The following is a 20,923-nucleotide window of genomic DNA, read 5'->3' as shown; positions in this document are numbered from 1 at the left end:
TTCAGAATAGTCTTCTAGATTTTAAAAATACCTGAGATATAAGAGGAGCAGCGAAGAAAGCCTGGCTATGAAACAGAGTGCAGCTTTACAACCCCAGACATGACTTTGTTTCCTGCTATACAAATGAGCAAGAGCTCATCGCCACACACAATTTCTCAGTTTGAGAAGAAGCTAAATCGCTCTTCTCTTACAATCAGAGAAGCTGACTTGGCACAATGGGAGTCTGCAAAGAAATCACAGTGTCCTGACTGTCAAATAACATTTTTTTTTTTTGCGTTCAGGAAAACGGTTAAGTGGATCATCTGCTTCCAAGTCTCCGCAAAGCTCTTTTTCTACAAAATGGCAACATCAGGAAAATCTGGGACTCTGCTTTTGGTGAACCAAACAGCAGTAAATAAAGGTGCCTTGGATGGGAGAGTTGGTTGCTCAGCAGCACAGCACCTGCTTTGTATGCAGAAGGAGCCCCTTTAGGCAGGGCTGGGAAGGTCCCCTGGCTAAAACCCTAGGGGCTTCTAGGGTTGACAGTACTAAGTTAGATGGACCCAAGTTCTGACGGGGTATAGGGCAGATTCTAATGTCTTCACAATGGCTCCATATGCAGACACTTTCTATGTCTTTTGAGTGGTGAGGCAAAGCAAAATGTCCAAGGATCCTCCACAGCCCCACATCACAACCAGCTCCTTTTGTGGCCAGACCTAACAATGTGGGAGGTGTTGGCTTTCTGTTTTGTGCCACTGGGCAGTGCATGGAGTCACAAGACTCTGTTTACATTCCAGAGATTCCAGACTGTTGGAAGTCTCACGGGAGACGGATGTTGACATTACTGGTTTCCTGTTCTTTTGTTCCAGTTGCCTCTCTGCTTTCACAGAGACAGGATGTATATTCCTTTTCTGTCTGCGTAGTTAGAAATAAAGCTCTTAGCAATGTAGCTCATATTTCTCATCCTTCGCTGATGCTTGGATACTCTGCGTAATGAGGGAACGTTCCTCGAGCCTCATCAAAGGCTCAGGTCGTTAATCACCGTCGGAGGGCTTGACCGGAGGAGTAGCTCAGCTGACGCAAGTTCCGACAGGAGGCACCCCCCCCTTGCCTTACCTGGTGATTTCCTCTTTCAGGGCCGCAGGGTCGGTAGGGTAGAACTTCACCCGGAAGCACATGGTGAACGGAGGCTGTGCTGCAGGAGAGAACGGCATCATGATTAGCATATCAGCTGGAGAATCAACAACAGCCTCCTCCACCACCACCCATGGCCTGTTAGAAGCCTAGAAGCCTATCTCTCCAGGCAAGATCCAGGGACAAGGCACAGCTCAGCAGTCCCCCTAACTCCGTCTTCCCAAACACTACACTCAAATTCCAGTGAGCAAATACACTCTTCCTCCTGGTGCAAGCTCATCGTTGTAATGACCACTCTAGCAGGTCATTGCAACAACTCTGTACTAAGAAAGAGCACTTATTTCCTCCTCCCCATCAATCCGCTTTCCTTTTGCACCATAACTCTTCAACTGTAAGTCAGAGGGCTTAGGGTTTCTTTTCGCTGATATTTGCAAGCCGCTCTGGGAAAAACCTAGGCTGGGAACTGGACACCCAAAAAGATGTCTAATGAGGAAACTGAATGGCTGAAACTAGAGGTGAAGCTTATGATGAGGAACTTGCCCTTGAATGCACATACAATTCATGGCCACATGTGCAGAAGAAATAATGAGCCTTCTGTGCAGCAAAGTGATGTTATTAGGAAGAGACAGGTTTGTTTGGAGTTTGTGGGTTTAAAAAAACACCAATACAGGAAAAAGTCAAGTCGAATAATGCATGGTGTGAGAAGTGGAATCAACTAGTTCCTTAGAAGCAAGTGTGGTAGCTCCTAGAGTCCAAAGGTGCTTAGAAAACACCAGGAATGTTTGATGTCCCATGAGGACATTCCTGCACAAGGAGAGTCCCAAAGGTGGATCCAGGCCAATGGCCCATCTAGTCCAGCATCCTGTTCTCACAATGGCCAAACAGATGCCCATCATGGGAAATCTGCAAGCAGGATCCGAGCACAAGAGTCCTCTCCCCTCCTGTGGTTTTCAGCAACTGGTATTCAGAAGCGTTACTGCCTCCAACTCTGGAGACACAGCATAGGCATTGTGGCTAGTAGCCATCCAAAGCCCTCTCCTCCAGGAATTGGTCTAATCCTCTTTTAGAGACATCCAACTTGGTGGCCATCGCTGCCTCCTGAGGGAGGGAGTTGCATACATTAACTGTGTGCTGCATAAAGACATACTACCTTTTATGTGCTTCATGAAGAAGTTATTTCTTTTATCTGCTCCAAATCTTCCTACATTCAGCTTCACTGGATGTCCATGAGTTCTAATCTTATGAGACAGAGTAAAACCTTTCTCTATCCGTTTTCTCCATACCATGCCTAACTATAAACGTCTACCATGTTACCTATCATTTGCCTTTTCTCTGAACGAAAAAGTTCCAAATGCTGCAAGCTTTCTTCATAGGGAAGTCACTCCATGACCAGTGCAGAAGCTTTTTGCTCCTATTTTATTTTAGTAATTCAACAAAATGTAAATACAACTTGATTGCAATAAAACCTCAAAAACACTTTGCAACTAAAAGACATGCCACCCCAACCCCCTTGGCAGAATCGAAAGCTGCTCCCTCCATCACATCAGGGGCTGTTTCACTGTCTCGGCTCTCTTAAGGAGGCAATACTTACATCGCATTTGCTTCACAACAGACTTTGTGAATTCCAACCAGTGCTGAAATGAAGAAGAAATCAGTTTTCAAAAGGAGGGGAAGCAAAGCACAAGCTACAAAACCTGTGGGGTGGGCCTCATGCACACAAGCAAACTGGATTACAAAGGGTCCTGACTTAGATGGACCAGGGCGAGTTTCAGGGGCAGTCTTACTGGGATGTTTTGGTTGGTCATTGTATTGTTTTAAAGAGGCAGCCTGCAACTTGGATTGGAGGAACGGCCAAGGGGAAAAGATGCACAGCTTTGCATGGCCACCTCACTGGATCTCTTAGAAGATCAGCAGCCTTTGGCTCCCCAGCTACTACCTACAGTAGCAGCAACCACTCCATCAGGCTGCAACAGAAGAAAGGAAGCAGGACCACTCCACTGGCTTTGCTGAGAGACCAGCTGTGTCCGGTTCTTCCTCTCCCTCAGCTGTCACTATCGGCAGTTCTTTCATCAGGCCGCCATAGAGGGAGAGAAGGGAAACAGGGCCACTGTATCAGTTCTGCTTAGAGACCAGCTCCTTTTGGCTCCTTCCCTCCCTCCCTGAACTGTGTCCATCCCAACTGGAACCACTATGAGACTTTTAAAAATCAGTGATTAAGTTTATTGGTTTTTCCTCTTCCCTCCTCATCTCATTTTCCTTTCATATCACATCTTTTAGATTGAAAGCCTGAAGGCAGGGTCTGTCTCATTTCTTACTGATTTGCTATTGGGAGCCTTTTTGAATGCAGAGCTAAGTAAAACACTTTAAATAAATAAGCACACAAACCTTTTCCGCATGGGCAATTTTTTCCTGTTTGAAATGAGATCCCTTCAACTGTTTTTCCACCCATGAAAGCAAAGATGCAATTATCTTTTTCCCCCACTGCTGCCAAAGCAGCTTAGGGGATTTTAAGTAGGAAATTGTCCAGTGAGGGTGGGGGGTACAGTATGCATCCTCTCTGATCAAATGTGCAGCAATCCCAGGGCTGCTTTTCATTTAAAAATAACAAGTTGGGTGACTTGGAAGAAAGGTGAGATATAAATGTAATTAATAATATAAACCCTGACAACTAAGTCAAGCAATGGGAAGGGTCCCTGCACAGGGGAAAACAGAACTGGAAAAACCAAAGCCAGCCTCAACCAACCCCAACCCCCAACCCCCACAGTCAGGAAGCAGGAGTTGGGGCTGTATCCACATTTTGCATTCTCTCTCTGGAGTGAAGGGCTGGCTCACAGTTGAATGGCAGGAAACCAAGAAGCCCCATGATGCAGAGCAAGGAGGTCAGATTTTGCACCCTGAATAAATTTTGCAAAGCCAGCCAATTTGCATAGAGTGCTTTTGCTTCTGCATAATTTATTTGTTCTGCTTTCACTGCAGCACCAGGCCTTGCTAACTCCCACTCCAAGCTTTGAAGCCTGACCAAGCTGGACCCGCTGGGGCCTTTTCCACAGGACTCACCCGTTGCTTGTCGGGGTCCACGTAGCGGATCCCAAAGTAGTCCTTCTCCAGCAGGTTCAGGTGATGGCAAAGGAGGTCGAAGAGGTACTGCCCTTTTGCATCTCTCTGCAAAACAAAGGAAGGACCCTGATCAGAGCGGGAACAATAGCCACCACCGTGGCTGTTACCAAATGGCCTGAACACAGACTCCTCATGAACCAGGAAGGGCTCAGTGACAGAGCATCTGCCTTGCATACAGATGGTCCCAGGTTTAATCCTCAGCATCTCCAGGTAGGACAGGGAAAGAATCCTGCCTGAAACCCTGGAGAGCCACTGGCAGTCAGTGTAGATGATCCAGAGCTAGGTGGACCAAAGGTCTGACTCAGCATAAGGCAGCTTCCTATGACATGTGGAATCACCAAGATATGTGGATAAGGGAACACGAAAGCATGAGTCCCACCCCAGGGCACCTGGGCTTATGAAAGGGACCCTGGACCTCCAACAGCTTTTGCTAAAGCCAGGTTGGAACCCTCTGAGGCACCTTCACTGCTTCCCTGGGCTAAACCAGCCATATCAGACCATTGTTTGGCCAGGGACACCTCTCCTGGTAAATCCCACCTTGTGCTGAAGCAACCTCTTGCACATAGGCGGAACGATCTTCTGAACAGATCTGGAACTGGCAACAGACAACTAATTACACAAATCTATAGAATCGAGGGAGATCAGTGCTTAAACTACAAATGTCAGGTTTACTGTTTTCCAGCAGGTAAAGAAAGGGATAAATGCACTGCTGATGGTGGAGCATTTGACAGCAATGCCAATATATCCAACCTCCAGGCTCTGCAAAATCCTCATCCTTCCCAGAAGACCCACTGGGTGGATAAATGACCTCTTCCATCTCCTTAATTCTACAATACCCACTTACTGCTTTCCCCTCTACTGTCCGCTGCCATGTTTGGCATCTCTCCTCCACCCGCCTCTTGCCCACCAGACGTAGAGCTCTCCTTCCGGCAGAGACCACATCACTCCTCGTCTTCTCTGCAATGCCAAACACTCAATCCCTGTTAAGCAGGCCAGCCATTGAACAGATTTGGTTGGCACTGTCTATACCTTTTAGACAACAGGGAGCTATTGTGGTGCTCTCCAGATATTGTTGGACTACAGCCCCCATAATTTCTGACCAATGACCCATCTAGTCCTGTTCTCACTGTGGCCAAACAGAGAGCCCTGTGGGAAACCCGCAAGCAGGATTTGAGCACAAGACACTCTTCCTTCCTGCAGTTTCCACCAACTAGTATTCAGAGGCAGTTCTGCCTCCAACTGTTGGAGTAGAACATAACTATCATGGCTAGAAGCTATCAATAGTGCTCTCCTCCATGAATTTGTGTAATCCTCTTTTTAAAGCCATCCTAGTTGGTGGCCATCGCTGCCTGCTGTGGGAGGGAGTTCCATAGTTTTAACTATGAGCAACATGAAGGAGGGGTGGGACGCGGGTGGCGCTGTGGGTTAAAGCCTCAGCGCCTAGGGCTTGCCGATCGAAAGGTCGGTGGTTCGAATCCCCGCGGCGGGGTGCGCTCCCGTTGCTCGGTATGAGCGCCTGCCAACCTAGCAGTTCGAAAGCACCCCCGGGTGCAAGTAGATAAATAGGGACCGCTTACTGGCGGGAAGGTAAACGGCGTTTCCGTGTGCAGCTCTGGCTCGCCAGAGCAGCGGTCACGCTGGCCACGTGACCCGGAAGTGTCTCCGGACAGCGCTGGCCCCTGGCCTCTTGAGTGAGATGGGCGCACAACCCCAGAGTCTGTCAAGACTGGCCCGTACGGGCAGGGGTACCTTTACCTTTAACATGAAGGAGGACTTTCTTTTATCTATCCTGAATCTTCCAATATTCAGCTTCACTGGATGTCCATAAGTTCATGTTGGGAGAGAGCGACAAACACGTTTCTCAACCCACTCCCTCCATGCCATGCACCGTTTTATAAACTTCTATCTTGCGTGTCTTTTAGCTAAACTAGAATGTCCCAAAGGCTGCAACCTTTCTTCATAGGGGATTTGCTCCACCCCTTAATCATTTTGGTTGCCCTTATCTGATCCTTTCCCAACTCTACAATAGCATTAAGCTCCCACCAACTCTGTCTAGATGAGAGACATCCCAGTTTTATGAGCAACCACGGAAGGTAGGAGGGCAACCCATTGCCAACCCCCTCCCTGGCCCTTGCAGGGCCCCCAGTGTGGGCGCCTCTCCCTGCTGCTGTTGGGGAATCTGGGAGCAGCTCCTTCCTGCTCCTCCCGGCTCCCTTCAGGGCGCCCTCGACAACGTCCCTGCAAGGCGGAGAGTGCAGCAGACCAAGATAAAGATTGAGTTTAATTTCAAGCTCTGTTAGGAATATTCACTGTTGCCAGAAGGAAGGAAGGAGAAATGAAAGGAGGAAGATCAGCTGGGGAAGAGGCAGCCTTGCCAAGAGGCCACCAATACTAAGTTTGGCACTTCACACACCTTCAGAGCTGCCTGTTTAGGTGTGTGTGTGTGTGTGTGTGTGTGTGTGTGTGTGTGTGTGTGGACAGCAGCACCCCCCTCCCTTTTGAACTCATGACCTCAGGTCCCTGGTAAAGGAAGCCCAAATCTACAACCAACCATTTAGCACAGGGGAAGGAAAGGAAAACTTTTTCAACCTGAGCGCCACATTCCCTTCCAGGCAGTCTTCTGGGGGCCACATACCAGAGGCAAAAACAGGCAGAGAAATGCTGCCTTTGGCCCATCATAAAAATATAAGAAGAGCTCCGATGGATCAGGCCAATGGCCTTTCTAGTCTGCTTCAGTTTCTAACTTGGACCAGTTCTTACGGAGAATTGCAGCCCTGAGCCCAGCTTGTTGGCTCCCTCCATCCTGTGCCCGCCTGCCATCCAGGAAATCCTGTATTTTCCAAGCAATTTATGGTGTTCTATTAAATCATTCCAGTGATTCACAGCCAAGTTAAAATGCCATCCTATGCACATCCAGGGGAGTTAGGTGCATTCGACAACCACAGTTTCTCTGCAGCAGCGAAGTCCAAACAAAATCCTCTTTGGAAACCTGTTTGGGATACTTTTGAGTGCTTTGTGTCGGGAAGCTCCAAATGCCCTTTCAATGAGGCCAAGGGAAGACAGAAAATACAGCTTGCGTCTGCAGCCAGTGGACTGATTAATTGTGCTAATTGATTGATTAATGCACTTGGCCCGGCTTCCTTTGGGTTCAGCATCTAGCAAGATCCTCAGGCCAGAATCCTCCCCATGATTCCTCTGTGCACATGCAGGAATGTGCTGTCTTCATGAAGTCCAGGATCTCCAAAGATCATGCCCCCCCCTGCCTTCTCTTAGTGCTTATAAAAGCAGAAGGGCACTGGTTGGCTGCTGTGACAGAATGTGCCAAGACAGAATGTGGGGCTGATGACCTGATAGAGATCTAATCCTCCTTCTTTCACACAGCACATGCTGGGATGAGGAGGTGTTGGCTGGCTTGGTGGCATCCATGCCTCCCCTCCTTCTTGCACATGGACTGAGCAACTGGGCTGTAAGTGATCAAACAGCCTCCAGCCATGGTGAGTTGTGCCATGTGACTTTGGAGCCCCCCGTGGCTTGGGCCACAGCTGCTTTTCCAGGGTCTCTGCCGCTAAATGTCACTGCATCTGGAATCGTCAACAAGCCCTGCCTGGATTCTGGCTGCCGCTGCAATGACAAGCTTGATTCCGCTATGTTCCCATTTTGCTCGCTGAGAGAGCTGACCTTTTGCAAACAACTCTCCAAGCTTCGCAAAGGCCACCACGACTGCAAGGAGAAGCAGGAGGGTGCATGGTGGTGTGGAAACCGGCTGAGGGCTAAGCTAGACCTCTGGGCCAGGCTAGCTTCCTCTAGCCAATGCTCATGGCCAAAATGTGCTCAACAAAACACAGACAATGCACACAGCACCTGCACTCTTGGAGCTGTGAAAGCTGCAGCCCCCTAAAAACCAGCAAAATATGTCCTTAGCGAAATCAAAGGGAAGCTGCAGCTGCCTCAGGAGGACAGGAGAGGAGGCTGCTCCTTGGCTGCAAGAATTTGATCATCAGGAACATGGCCTCTGCCCTGCTTCCCACCCGCAGGCATCACACAGCCCTAGGCAAATTGCTCTCCTTCACTGCTCCAGTCTTTGCCTTCAAAGACAAGATTGTTATCCAGCACTCAGCAGCACTGACAGGAGTCAAACGCAGCAAGGCTTGGGGGGGTATATCAATAGCCCTCTAGATAGCCTCAACACCCCCCAGGCCTCAGCCAGCAGGGCCACACCAGAAGTTGCAAGGTTCCCTGTCCCTGGATGCATGGACCTGCTTCTCTACTGTTGCTCTGACCATTTGCTGCAGAGAAAGAGATCTTGCCCGAGAATTTCCGTTCTTTAAAAGCAATTATGAGAAAGAAAAGGAGACATTTTAAAGTTCATACATCTCGTTCCTTTGAGCCACTAATAATATCCAGCTGAACCAATATCCTAGAATCAAAGGGCTAGCCTTGCCTTTGAAAACCCACCAAGACTTGGAACAAGGGTACCTAAAAGATGGCTGGTTCCCCAATCAGCTCAGGTGGCTGCAGGGTTTTCAAAGGAGGCTTATCTGCGGTGGCCTCAATTGTGGGACCCTTTCCCCAAGGAAGCTCACCTGGTCCCTAGGGTCCCTTCCAACTCAACTGTTCTACAATTCTTTGCAAGCTGACCTGGAAGCGTCTTTGAAGAGGAAGGCAGAGTTGTGCAGGAAAAAGGAGCCACAAGGGCTCGCCTCTTTCAACAGAACCACATTTCTGAGGTTTCTATATGTAGGGGAAGGAAACGTCTGTGCTGCTGTCTCACTCCTTGCAGCATCGCTGGAACCAGAGGACTGTGTGCTGTTGTCAAAGCAGCCTCTCCCCCCCTCCCCTCACACACACGGACATCTCTGTTTATGTACATCAATCCCTTCATTGAAAACCGTCTGATGGTTTGGTTCAAGAGGCTTTGTTAGAACAAGACACCCATTTTCTTTTTTGACACATGATGTGGAACCTTGGGGTTGTTGGATCAATCAAAGATTAAGCCGTGAATCACCACCTTGCCTCCACTTACTCCCCTTCACGGATGAGCAGCCCCTAATGGGCACCACACTCTTTTACAACGGCACCTTACGCCACGTGCAATGTGGTTGCGTGTTATCATGGAGGCAATGAAGCAGGCATCCTGCCAGAGATCACAAAGACAGCCTTCCGAAGCACATGCTGAAGCTTAGCAGGGGCTGCTTAATGCTGCTACACAAATGTATGGTGCGGCTGCATTTGGAATATGGTGCACAGTTCTGGTCGCCCCAGGATATTGTAGAGATGGGAAAGGCTTTAAGAGTAATTTAAACGATCAAGGGGATGGAATGACTCCCCTATGAAGAAAAGTTGCAGCTTTTAGGATTTCTTTTTTTTAAGTTTAGAGAAAAGGCATGTAAGAGGTGACATTATAGAAGTTGAATGATAATGATGATGATGATGATAATCAGTGCCTCCCCCCCCCCCCGGCGGTACTCAAGGGTACACAGTACTGGCACCTTTTTTCCCTAGAAGAAAAGCACTGATAATGTTATTTGTACCCCACTCAACCTAGATGGCTTTAAAAGAGAATTGAACAAATACATGGAGGAGAGGGCAATCGATGCCTTTCTTTCTTTCTTTCTTTCTTTCTTTCTTTCTTTCTTTCTTTCTTTCTTTCTTCTTTCTTTACTTATTTACCGTAATTTAATTTAATGAAATGGCATCTCCGCCCGATTGTAAAATCAAACAAACCTCACAATAGTATACAAAAATACAAAAATAAAACAACTATTTAAAGCATTCAAAAAGAATTAAAAATCAGTGATAAACTAAAAACAGATTAAAACACACACCCACATTCTGCGTATCTGGGTAGGCATGTCTATAGAAAAATATGTTTTTAGCAGGTGGCAACAAGAGTCCAACAGAAACACTTGCCTGATTTCAATAGGCAGGGACTTCCGAAGTGTTAAGTACTTCCCTATGAAAATATCGATTTATTACAAATGCAGAACGGGTATCATGCGGCACCTGTAATAGAGCCGGTTCCACATGAATGGCATAGATGTATAAGATCATGAACAGTGTGGAGGAAATAGATAGTATTATGAGACAGCAAGAAAAATTCTCAGAGGCCAGAGGGGTCATCTAGCAATGGAGCAGACATGCTCAGGAGGTGATGGCGTTTCCTTCACTGGGGATATTTAAGCAGAGATTCGACAGCATCTGTCAAGGATGCTGTAGTTCCATATTGAGCAAGGAGGGTGGACAGGATCCTCCAAGATCCCTTGGGACATTGTTTTTTATCTTGCCATGACTAATGGTAACGTTTCCCATTATTTCTGCATGCAGACAGCAAGATCGCAGGAAGCGGAGGAAAAGCAAACGTTTGCAACTTCTTGAAAATTTGATCTAAAGTTATAATGCAGAACTTTATGCTTCATTCAATAGAGAACTCGCTCTCGCTCTCGCTCTCTCTCTCTCTCTGCTTGGGCAGCCATGCAAAGCCTGAAAGCTGGATTCTTCTGATATTGTTGCAGCAACTTTAAATAGTATTTTACTGTAGTGACAGCAAATGCTGCTAATAACCCAGGAAGGCACCAGAGGCTGCAGGATTTCCAATTGAAACAGACACTAGCAGGCAGCAGCCCGTACTCTCTTCTCCATCCTGCTTCAATGTTTCTTAAAAGGATTTGCAGGGGGAAGATGCTCGGAGTTCATCCTGATGCCTGCAAGATGTTTTCCATTTCAATTTCAAAAGAGAAAACATCACAGAAAACAAGTCAAGCCACATCCTGCTGAATTGCAGAGAAATGAGGTTCCAGTGTCAAAAAGCAAACACTGATATGCATAAAATTGTTTCCTCTTTGATCTCCCTAACTTGAATTAAACAGGTTTTAAATTAATCATTAAGAATGTGTCCTCCAAGGAATTCTCTGCATTCTTATGAAAGTAACAACTTGAAAAGGTAGGCAAGTCCCTTCCAGAGATCCAGATTAGGAGGTTTTTGGGATCGCTGTTTTTCATCCTACCAAAATGAGATTTCCATCTGTCTTAGTTGTTTGGTTGCTCTCTTAACTTGAGTGTTAAGTCCTTTGCAATTTGGAAACTGGGACTGGAAAAAAGGAAGGCGTTTGCTTTCCCATTGTTATGTCAGTTCAAAAGTGGCTCAATAAGCACCACCAGTCTTTCAGAAATCCCTGACACAACGTTTCCACATAAATTGTAAGCAGGGACCAAGCAGGCAAACTCATTCCAGAGCACTGATGCTGCCTCTGGGCACCAACTGGGGGTAAGGGGTGGTCTCCATCCATTTGCATCCTTTGCTGTTGCACCTGAGCACCAGGAGCTGGCTTAGCAGCAGAGCAAACCAAGAGGGTTGTTGAAAATGGGTATTTCTCAGCTTTGCAACCATTTCCAAAACCCTTCATTTGCAAATGCTCCACGACAGTGCAAAATGCAGGTGTTTTCAATCATTTGCAACTTCCCCTTTGCAAACAGACCGTTACTATTTGCGTTTCAAATCCGCTTCCTCTACATATTCCTGAGATTATTATTTTTTATCATTTTGGGTTGGCACAATAAAAGCAAACCACTCTGCCTGCTTCTGATCTCCAGTCCTTGGGGAATAATGCAGGAGCCACTCTTGACTGAACACTGGATAATAGACACGTCTCCACTAGGAACACCAGCCTGTGTGTGCAAATGCGCACAGACTGCCTGCATGGATCAGAGAGGAGCTTGACCCTGTGGGTTTCATTTTATTGACAACCAGCTCCAAGGAAGCAGCTGCTCTAAGATAATCATCTGGAAAGAGCAGCTCACTTCAGACACTGCTTTGTTTCCAAAAAGCCCATCCTTGCGACAGTGGGGATATTTCTTGCAACTGGGATTCTGGCAAGGCCTCGGTCAGGAATGGGGAACCTGTTTCAACTCCAAAGCCACATTCCCTCATGGGTAGACGTCTGGCGGTGTGGGAGTGTGGTGAATGGGCAGGTAGAGCAATGAATGATGTGACTGTTCCCTTTGTACAAATGGCTTTGCAAAGCTCAGAGGTACCTACATGAACTCAGACAACCCTTTCTCTGTCTACCCAGGCAAACACAACAACAACAACATTTATACCCTGCCCATCTGCCTGGGTTTCCCCAGTCACTCTGGGTGGCTTACAACACAGTGGTACCTCAGGTTACATACGCTTCAGGTTACATACTCCACTAACCCAGAAATAGTGCTTCAGGTTAAGAACTTTGCTTCAGGATGAGAACAGAAATTATGCTCCTGCGGCGTGGCGGCAGCAGGAGGCCCCATTAGCTAAAGTGGTGCTTCAGGTTAAGAACAGTTTCAAGTTAAGAATGGACCTCCGGAACAAATTAAGTACTTATCCCGAGGTACCACTGTACAGATAAAAACATATTAAAATGTCAAACATTAAAAACTTCCTGATACAGGGCAGCCTTCTAAAAGTTCTGTAGTTCTATATCTCCTTGACATCTGATGGGAGGCTGTTCCACTCCGAGGGCAGTACTGCCAAGAAGGCCCTCTGCCTGGTTCCCTGTAACTTCACTTATCGCAGTGAGGGAACCACCAGAAGACCCTTGGAGGTGGACCTCAATGCTTTTCAGCATCTTATTTCTTGTCATTTGAACCCCTTGGTTTGGATCCTACCCTCTGGAGCAGCAGAAAACATGCTTTCTTGGAGGGGGTGGGGAGTTCTCTTTTGCTTCCCTTTTTAGGATATGCTGGGTACAATCTTCCCTGCACAGGTTTTCAGGCAAGGAAGATGGCATTAATATTCCTCACTGCAACTCAATTGTTCTTTAGATATAAAAGAGAAATTAATGAGATTCTGGCTGGTGTCACAGTGGTATTTATGTAATTACTTTTGATAATGCCGCCAGCTTCAGGCAGTTGGGGATGAGATCTCCTAATCAGCCCTCTGCAAGCGAATGACACCATCCAGCCCAGGCAATTGGGAGGCTCTGTTAGTCACCAAGCCATTCTGCAAAGGTGCTGGTTGGTTAAACCACTGGCAAGATCCCCGTGCAAATACCATTGTTTCCCCCCTCAATTTTGCCAAATTGGTTTGTTCCATCACAGCAGCAGCAGCCTGGCTCATTCATTGCCTTGCACTTCACTGTGTGTTAAGTGACTGAAGAGGACATGCCTAGGCGCAGGTGAGGACAAAGGGAGCCCAGCTGACGGCACCACCTTCTAGGCTGAAAAAATCAGCCTTGCCAGTCCTCATAGAATCATAGAATCATAGAGTTGGAAGAGACCACAAGGGCCATCAAGTCCAACCCCCTGCCAAGCAGGAAACACCATCAGAGCACTCCTGACATATGGTTGTCAAGCCTCTGCTTAAAGACCTCCAAAGAAGGAGACTCCACCACACTCCTTGGCAGCAAATTCCACTGTCGAACAGCTCTTACTGTCAGGAAGTTCTTCCTAATGTTTAGGTGGAATCTTCTTTCTTGTCATTTGGATCCATTGCTCTGTGTCCGCTTCTCTGGAGCAGCAGAAAACAACCTTTCTCCCTCCTCTATGTGACATCCTTTTATATATTTGAACATGGCTATCATATCACCCCTTAACCTCCTCTTCTCCAGGGTAAACATGCCCAGCTCCCTTAGCCGTTCTTCGTAAGGCATCGTTTCCAGGCCTTTGACCATTTTGGCTGCCCTCTTCTGGACACGTTCCAGTTTGTCAGTGTCCTTCTTGAACTGTGGTGCCCAGAACTGGACACAGTACTCCAGGTGAGGTCTGACCAGAGCAGAATACAGTGGCACTATTACTTCCCTTGATCTAGATGCTATACTCCTATTGATGCAGCCCAGAGTCACAAGCAACGTGATTGGGATTGGGCAGACAGTTCAGTTATTAGAGAACGAGACTCTACAATTCTATGATACCAAATCTGTTTTTTGGAGGCAGCAATGCTGGGTACCAGTTGCTGGAAACCACAGGAAAGGAGTGGGTTCTTGTGCTTGAAACCTTGCTTGTGGAATTCCCACAGGCATCTGGTTGACCACTTTGAGAGCAGGATGCTGGACAGGATGGGCCACTGGCCTGATCCAGCAACTGCTGCTCATGTTGATGCTGTTTTTGAGTTTTACAGACAAAGGCTGTGGAGTTATTCATGGGTGGTTTGCAGGAGCCTCTCCCATTCTGCTACCCTCCAGATGCATTGCTCTCAGGTCCTGCACGTGGGCTTCTCATCTTAAGAAGGTCTGCTATGACAAGAGAACCTCCATGCCCAGAGACAGTCTACCTCTTAATACCATACGATGGAAAACTGCTGTTGGAGAGCTGCTGTTGCTTGTGGGCTTCCCATTGCAGTATCTGGTTTGCCACTGTGAGAAGAGGAAGCAGAACTAGATGGGCTCCTTTCGGCCTCATCCTGCAGCTTCAGGGCGCTACTTACATAATCACTACTCTTGCTATGCTTACCGATCTGCTCAGAAAGTCAAGGGAGGGAAGGGTGCAAAGTTTCTTGAATCTTTAATCTCAACTTTTAAGTGGTGATCTTGACATATTTGAGGCAAATACATTTTGAGGCTAATTCCTTTTTCCTCTCTAATCCTCCTTCCTGTTAACTGACATTTTAATCTCTCCCTTCAAGGCTCATTATGGGAGGTCTTTTTTCTCCATATGTTTATATAAGCCCGCAGGAAGAGAACTTACTTAAGAGAAATGAGCTTCAAGTGCCTCTTGGTTCCTTAAGCCCCAAATTAGAGTCTTTATCTCTTTAAATTTTAATTCGTGCGCTGGATTTCAAAAGTCTTTCATCTGCCTTCACCCTCTCACCAGGTGCTCTCAGTGGGACAGATTCCCATTTCCAACTTTTCTCTTGCTCATTTGGGCAAATGTCAACCCTCCACTTTGTTCTTGGACTCTTCTCCATCCTCCCCCCACCCCCCAAAAAAGAATTCTGGGAGTTGTAGTTTTGTAAAGGTGCTTAGCATTGTTAGGAGACCCCTATTCCCCTTCCAGAGCTACAATTCCCAGAGTTCCCTGGGAAGAAGGCTTGATTGTTAAACTGCTCTGGGAGAAGAATAGGGATCTCCCAGCAACTCTCTGCACCCTTAACAAGCTACAACTCCCATAATTCTTTGGGGGAAGCCATGACTGTTTAAAGTGGTGTCATAGTGATATTAGGACAGGTAAGATTGTTTTTGTATACAACCACGGCTGCCAGGATGTTCTTTGCCCAGAGGTGGAAAGAGGACACTGTCCCAACAAAGGCAGAAAAACAAGTAAAGTTAATGGACTATGCAGAAATGGCAAAACTTACGGGAAGATTAAGAATTCAAGAAGAAAGAACTTTCAACAAAGAATGGGGGAGACATTATTAAAAAATATATTGTAAACATTTCAATACATTAGCAGGATTAATTTAAAATCTAGTGGTTAAAAAGTGACTTTGGAAGACTTACAAAGAGTGATAAACAAAAGGTGCTAAGGAAGAGATACCGTTTTTGCAAATGTTTGTATAGGGAACCAAGGAAGGGGAGGAGGGAAGTCTAAACAAACTACGTATGCAATCGTATTTGACGATTATTGCTGTCAATTTGAAAAACAAAATTTATTTTTAAAATAATTAAAAATAAAGTGGTGTCATAGTGCTTTAAATGTACGGTGCGAATGTGGTGTTGGTCTAAGGCAACTTCCTGTGTTCAAGTTCTTAAAAACTAAGAAGATCCCTGCTGGATCAGGCCCATGGTCCATCTAGTCCAGCCTCCTGTCCTCTTAGTGGCTGACCAGATACCCCAATGGGAAACACTCAAGCAGGATTTGAGCACAAGACCCCTCTTTCCTCCTTGGTTTCCAGCAACTGGTATTCAGAAGCATTGCTTCCTCCAGCTGTGGTGGCAGAGCACAGCCATCATGGCTAGTGGCCATCGATAGCCCTCTCCTCCTCCATGAATTTGTCCAATCCTCTTTTAAGGGCATCCAAGTTGGTGGCCTCCTGTGGGAGCGAGTTCTAGAGTTTAACATTTCGCAGTGAGTGAAGAGGCAGTCCAGGTCTCCTTCCTTCTCTGCCCCCAAAGCCATCAGAGTTGGAGAAAAAGCCCTAACCAGCTTGTTACTACGGCACCTCCTCCAAAACAAAGGAGAAACCCAGGAGCGCTGAGCTCATTTGCCCCCGAGCCCAGGGTGCGTCAATCCCTCTGCCGTCGTGGCCATCTGTTTCCTGCTCCTCCGTGGCTCCCAATTAAGGACACGCCGGAGACACGTTTGTGCCGCCAGAACAAGCCACTTAGCACCATTCAAATATTCATAATGAACGGGGCGCAGAGGAATGCTTCAGAATGCATTTTTTAAAAAGACAACATTGCGCTCGGCAGAAGCTGCAGGAGCCTCCAGGCAGCCTCCCGCGGAACAAGCCAGGCAACGGAGGATGTGTCAGGAAAGCAGAGTTCCTGCCATGAAGGACTTTAATAAGGAATCCGTCAGCGCTGGGGAAAGAGATGCTCCTTCCACCCCCTGGTATTTGTGTCCCATTACCCACACTTGGGTTATTTGTCTGGATAAGGCAGGCCTGCTGTGCTGGGGATTGGCATCACCGCAGGCCACTGCAACTTCTGGCATTGAGGAGTTATGAGAAGAGGAAGGAGCGGGAGCAGCTCAGAGAAAATCCAAATTCCCATTTAGATCCTTCGCTCTCTTGGTTGCAGGAAGGAAGCACAGGTCGCCGCGACCCCATTATTACAGAAAATTGAGTTATTAATACATGCAGGAACCTAATAGCCGAGGAGTGGAAATCTGCCCCCCCAGCAACATCTCCAAACCAGAGGCTGCCTAATTTTTAAAAACAATTATCTAGAAAAGGGATGTCGCTTTCTTTCCTCTCCACGTTAATTAAACGGTGGGGCAAGACCAGCCTCCCTCCACTTACAAGGAGTCAGATCTAAAGGCCTGCAGATAACCAGCTCGCTTTCTGCAAAAAAATCCATCATTTGGGGATTTCAGGCCAAACCTTCTCCATCAAAACAGGACACGGGGGCTAAATCAGGGCTGTCACATTTGAACATGCAGCTTCAGGTCTTGAGTGAAGGAAGTGCAATCCCAACACACAGGCAGGAAAAATGAACAAGGCTGATTTCTGAAAAATCCGACTGCTAGCAGAGAAACAACTGAATTGAACTTCAGGTGCCCCTGTGAGAGTCTGTCTCGTTCTTGGTTAATTCCACAAAGTGCCTCTGAGGTTGAGGCTGTCACATTTGAACCATTGCGCGAGGAGCCTCTACCAGACATATAAATACAACATCTGCCCATCATAACCACCTAAGGAGAGGCTGCTGGGATCAGGCCAATGGCCCATCTAGTCCAGCATCCTGTTCTCACAGTGGCCAACCAAATGCCCCAATAGGAAACCCACAAGCAGGATTTGACCACAAGAGCACTCTCCCCTCCTGCGGCTTCCAGTCATTGGCATTCTGAAGCATTGCTGCCTCCAACTTAGTTAGTAGTAATTGATATCCCTCCTCTCCATGAAGTTGATGCTAGTTCAACTATATCCTAGGAAATTTATGGACGTGATGGTTTAGCATTGATGTATTCAATCACCGTTACTCTCTTATTGCAGAAATCTAGATCCAAACAAGGCACTTCTTGCTTTGAAGTCCACAGATGCCTCTCCTTTGAAGGCTCCCATTTTTTGCCTGGAGGAGAGCAGCAGAGTACAGGGTGACTCTCTGCTTAGCATCTGCATAGCCTCTGCCTTGGCATAATTCCACTTGCAACCACTGCAAACGCTCAAAGGAATACCTATGAGCTGGTGTCCGTGGCGTTGTCACAGCAATCAATTTTCCAGAGTTGTCTGTATGATTCAACAGAGCGATTGTCTGATGAACACAAGACCCACGGAATACTCAGGTAATACAAAACCAATTCCACCGCTCATTCACCTCACCAGTTATTGTGGCAGCTATTATTTATTTATTATTATTATTTTGATTTCTTCATTGAAGAAATGTTGGAGGGTATGTTCTCGAAGCTACAAACATGAATCTGACCAAACTGCGGGAGGCAGTGGAAGACAGGAGTGCCTAGCATGCTCTGGTCCATGGGGTCATGAAGAGTCGGACACGACTAAACGTCTAAACAACAACATGGAATCACAGCTATGACATTTCCCAAAATAAAGACTTCTCAGAACAGCTCACAATCATGGAATCCTGGTGTTTAATCAAAATACCTTTTCATGCAATTCGCCCCTGCTGTTCTGTTTCCTGCCTTCTGGAGCAACAGAAATGAGGTCCATCACCTTTGTGAGAGTCCTCCTATATGTGATGACTATTTTGCCTCCTCATCTCAAAATGCCCAACTTCTCCTGCCACCTTTCCTCCTAGGATTTGACCCTTCAGCCTCCTCACCATCTCTGATGCTCTCCCGTTTGGAAACATCCAAAGGCACCAATATCCTTAAAGAGGAATGCCTAGAAGTGGACCCAGCACATCAGGTGAAGTCCAACCAAAGTAGAACACAATGAGGCCATGACTTCTGACCTTCTGGATAATATACTTCTTGTTGATGTAGCCCAGAATCACACTAGCTCTTTGTTGCAGCTGTACCACATAGCTGGCTCATGTTCAATTTGTCGTCTACTAAAACCCCAGGTCTTTTCCCATTTTTTAAAATCAAGGAAGGTGCCCCTGATCTTGCCTCGTGAAAAGGAGGATTTTACATTTATACTGGTTGAAATCCATTTGGTTGGCTTTGGCACAGTTCCCCCATCCTGTTGTCTGTTAAGGGTGCTGGTAACTGCAGCTCTGTGAGCGCTCTCTCTCAGGTTTCTTTGGGAAAAACCATGTGCTCTAAATGTGTGTGATAGCACATGGTCGCTGCCTAAAGTCAAGCTAATTTGGTCTCAATAGGAATGAGACAGAAAATCTGAGTTCCAGCTGAAAGGATGCATGCTTAGGTTAAAGCTAAGCATCCCTCTCTCTTGGGTCTGGGCAAAAAATAGTAAACCAGGTCGCTTAAGTTAAAGTGTTAACCATAAAACTGTAGATTTTGGAAGGAACCCTAAGGGTCTTCTAGTCCAACCCTCTACAATGCAGGAATCTCAGCTGAAAGATTCCCTGGAGATTCACCTCTATTTAATTCACCTCTATTTAAAAGCCCCCAACGAAGGCAAGTACTCCGGCTTCTAAAATAGTCTGTGCCACTGTCAAGGAGCTCTTACCATCAGATAGGCCTTCCTAATCAAAACAACACCGTCTTTGCTCCCATGGCTCCCAAACAAGCCCCATCCTTCACATTTCACAAGCGTGGCCAAAGCTTTGCACCTTTGCCTACACAGCCTTGCACTTTCCAATGCCAACATGGAGGAGCAGAGAAGTGCCTTGGGCTGGATGTTTGCTGTCCTCCCCGGACTGCACAGCCTCATAAAATAATGACTCTCCTAATAAGGTGCATTTGCTGCAGTGATAAGTGGAGCCAGGCGTCTTTGCTTGCGCTCCTGATTGGAGAGGACAATAAGCTCTAATCAGCATAGACCTATTTTTTCCCTGCGTAATCTTCCAAAGCAGTTTATGGGAAGATTTTCGCTCCTTCGCTCCACTTCCAGACACAGCCTCCTCCTCTCCCCCCCCCCCGCCTCAATTAACATGTTTCAAATTTTAAAATCTTGGCTCTTGGAGTTGGAGAGGCAGCAACAGCACAGATCCCCGCCACCCTGATGTAGGAAGGAGCAGGGGTCTATTTCCCATCAGCAACAGGAGCAACCCTCAAAATGCATTATTTTAGCAGTTGCTCTTTTACCATGGGACGCGGGTGGCGCTGTGGGTTAAACCACAGAGCCTAGGGCTTGCCGATCAGAAGGTGCGTGGTTCGAATCCCCGTGACAGGGTGAGCTCCCATTGCTCGGTTCCTGCTCCTGCCCACCTAGCAGTTTGAAAGCACCTCAAAGTGCAAGTAGATAAATAGGTATCGCTCCAGCGGGACGGTAAACGGCGTTTCCGTGTGCTGCTCTGGTTCGCCAGAAGTGGCTTAGTCATGCTGGCCACATGACCTGGAAGCTGTATGCCGGCTCCCTCGGCCAATAAAGCGAGATGAGCGCCGCAACCCCAGAGTCAGTCACGACTGGACCTAATGGTCAGGGGTCCCTTTACCTTTACCTATTTTGCCATGGCCCATGATGGGTGAACTCCAGGCCATCACATCTCGTTTCAGGGGGCTGGACTAGTTGACCTTTGGGATTCCTTCCAACTCTACAGAGTTCTATGATTCAGTGGTCATAGAAGGATTTTTATAGCCACTGGGAAGCAGCTCCTTTGAGCTGAAGAAGAATCAGGGTGGGCTGAATCTGACCCCCCCTCCAGTGGGCCAGGTTTGAAAGGTGGGTGGGGCTGCACACCTGTCAATCACCTGACACCACAATGACCACAAGTGGCCCATTTTTGCCTGGGCAGAGTGAGATCAAGCATGGTGCTTTGCAGGCATCTCCAGTCAGCTGGTGATCAGTGCTTGTAAAGCTCCTTTCAACCCAGCTGCCTCTCTACAAGCCCCACGCATAGCAGCAGATATAGGGCAGGTGGGTGTATCTTGGCCAAAGGGAACCTAAGTGATGTGGTTACCGTCCTTAAAGAGATGTGACTTTCCTCTTTTTAAAAGCTGGCACCAGAGGGCTTTGTCCACAGCTGGAGAGCTAACAGGGTGTTTTTTTTAATCCTAACACTTCAAAAAGGTCAGCCTCTTTTCCTGGCCTTGACCC

General features: G+C 47.1%; 1 protein-coding gene across 7 annotated transcripts in view; it reads right to left on the bottom strand.

Moving 5' to 3' along the window:
* FRMD5 (FERM domain containing 5) overlaps positions 1–20,923 on the bottom strand; it is a 128,200-nt gene that overhangs the window by 23,769 nt on the left and 83,508 nt on the right. For 5 of the 7 annotated variants that reach the window (XM_083713156.1, XM_083713158.1, XM_083713157.1 and 2 more), the window contains exons 2-4: positions 4,171–4,275; positions 2,705–2,747; positions 1,096–1,174 (exon numbers count right to left, since the gene is read on the bottom strand). In XM_083713156.1, coding sequence (XP_083569282.1) covers positions 1,096–1,174; positions 2,705–2,747; positions 4,171–4,275 — 227 coding nt within the window. Of the gene's footprint in view, positions 1–1,095; positions 1,175–2,704; positions 2,748–4,170; positions 4,276–20,923 lie in introns of those variants that run through there. The other 2 variants (XM_083713161.1, XM_083713160.1) reach the window with 2 other exon arrangements.

The sequence above is a fragment of the Podarcis gaigeae genome, assembly GCF_964106915.1.
Source record: "Podarcis gaigeae genome assembly, chromosome: 14".
In the NCBI taxonomy this organism is placed as follows: domain Eukaryota; kingdom Metazoa; phylum Chordata; class Lepidosauria; order Squamata; family Lacertidae; genus Podarcis; species Podarcis gaigeae.
The sequence above is the reverse complement of the archived record's forward strand: the minus strand, read 5'-3'. Positions and strand labels throughout refer to the sequence as shown.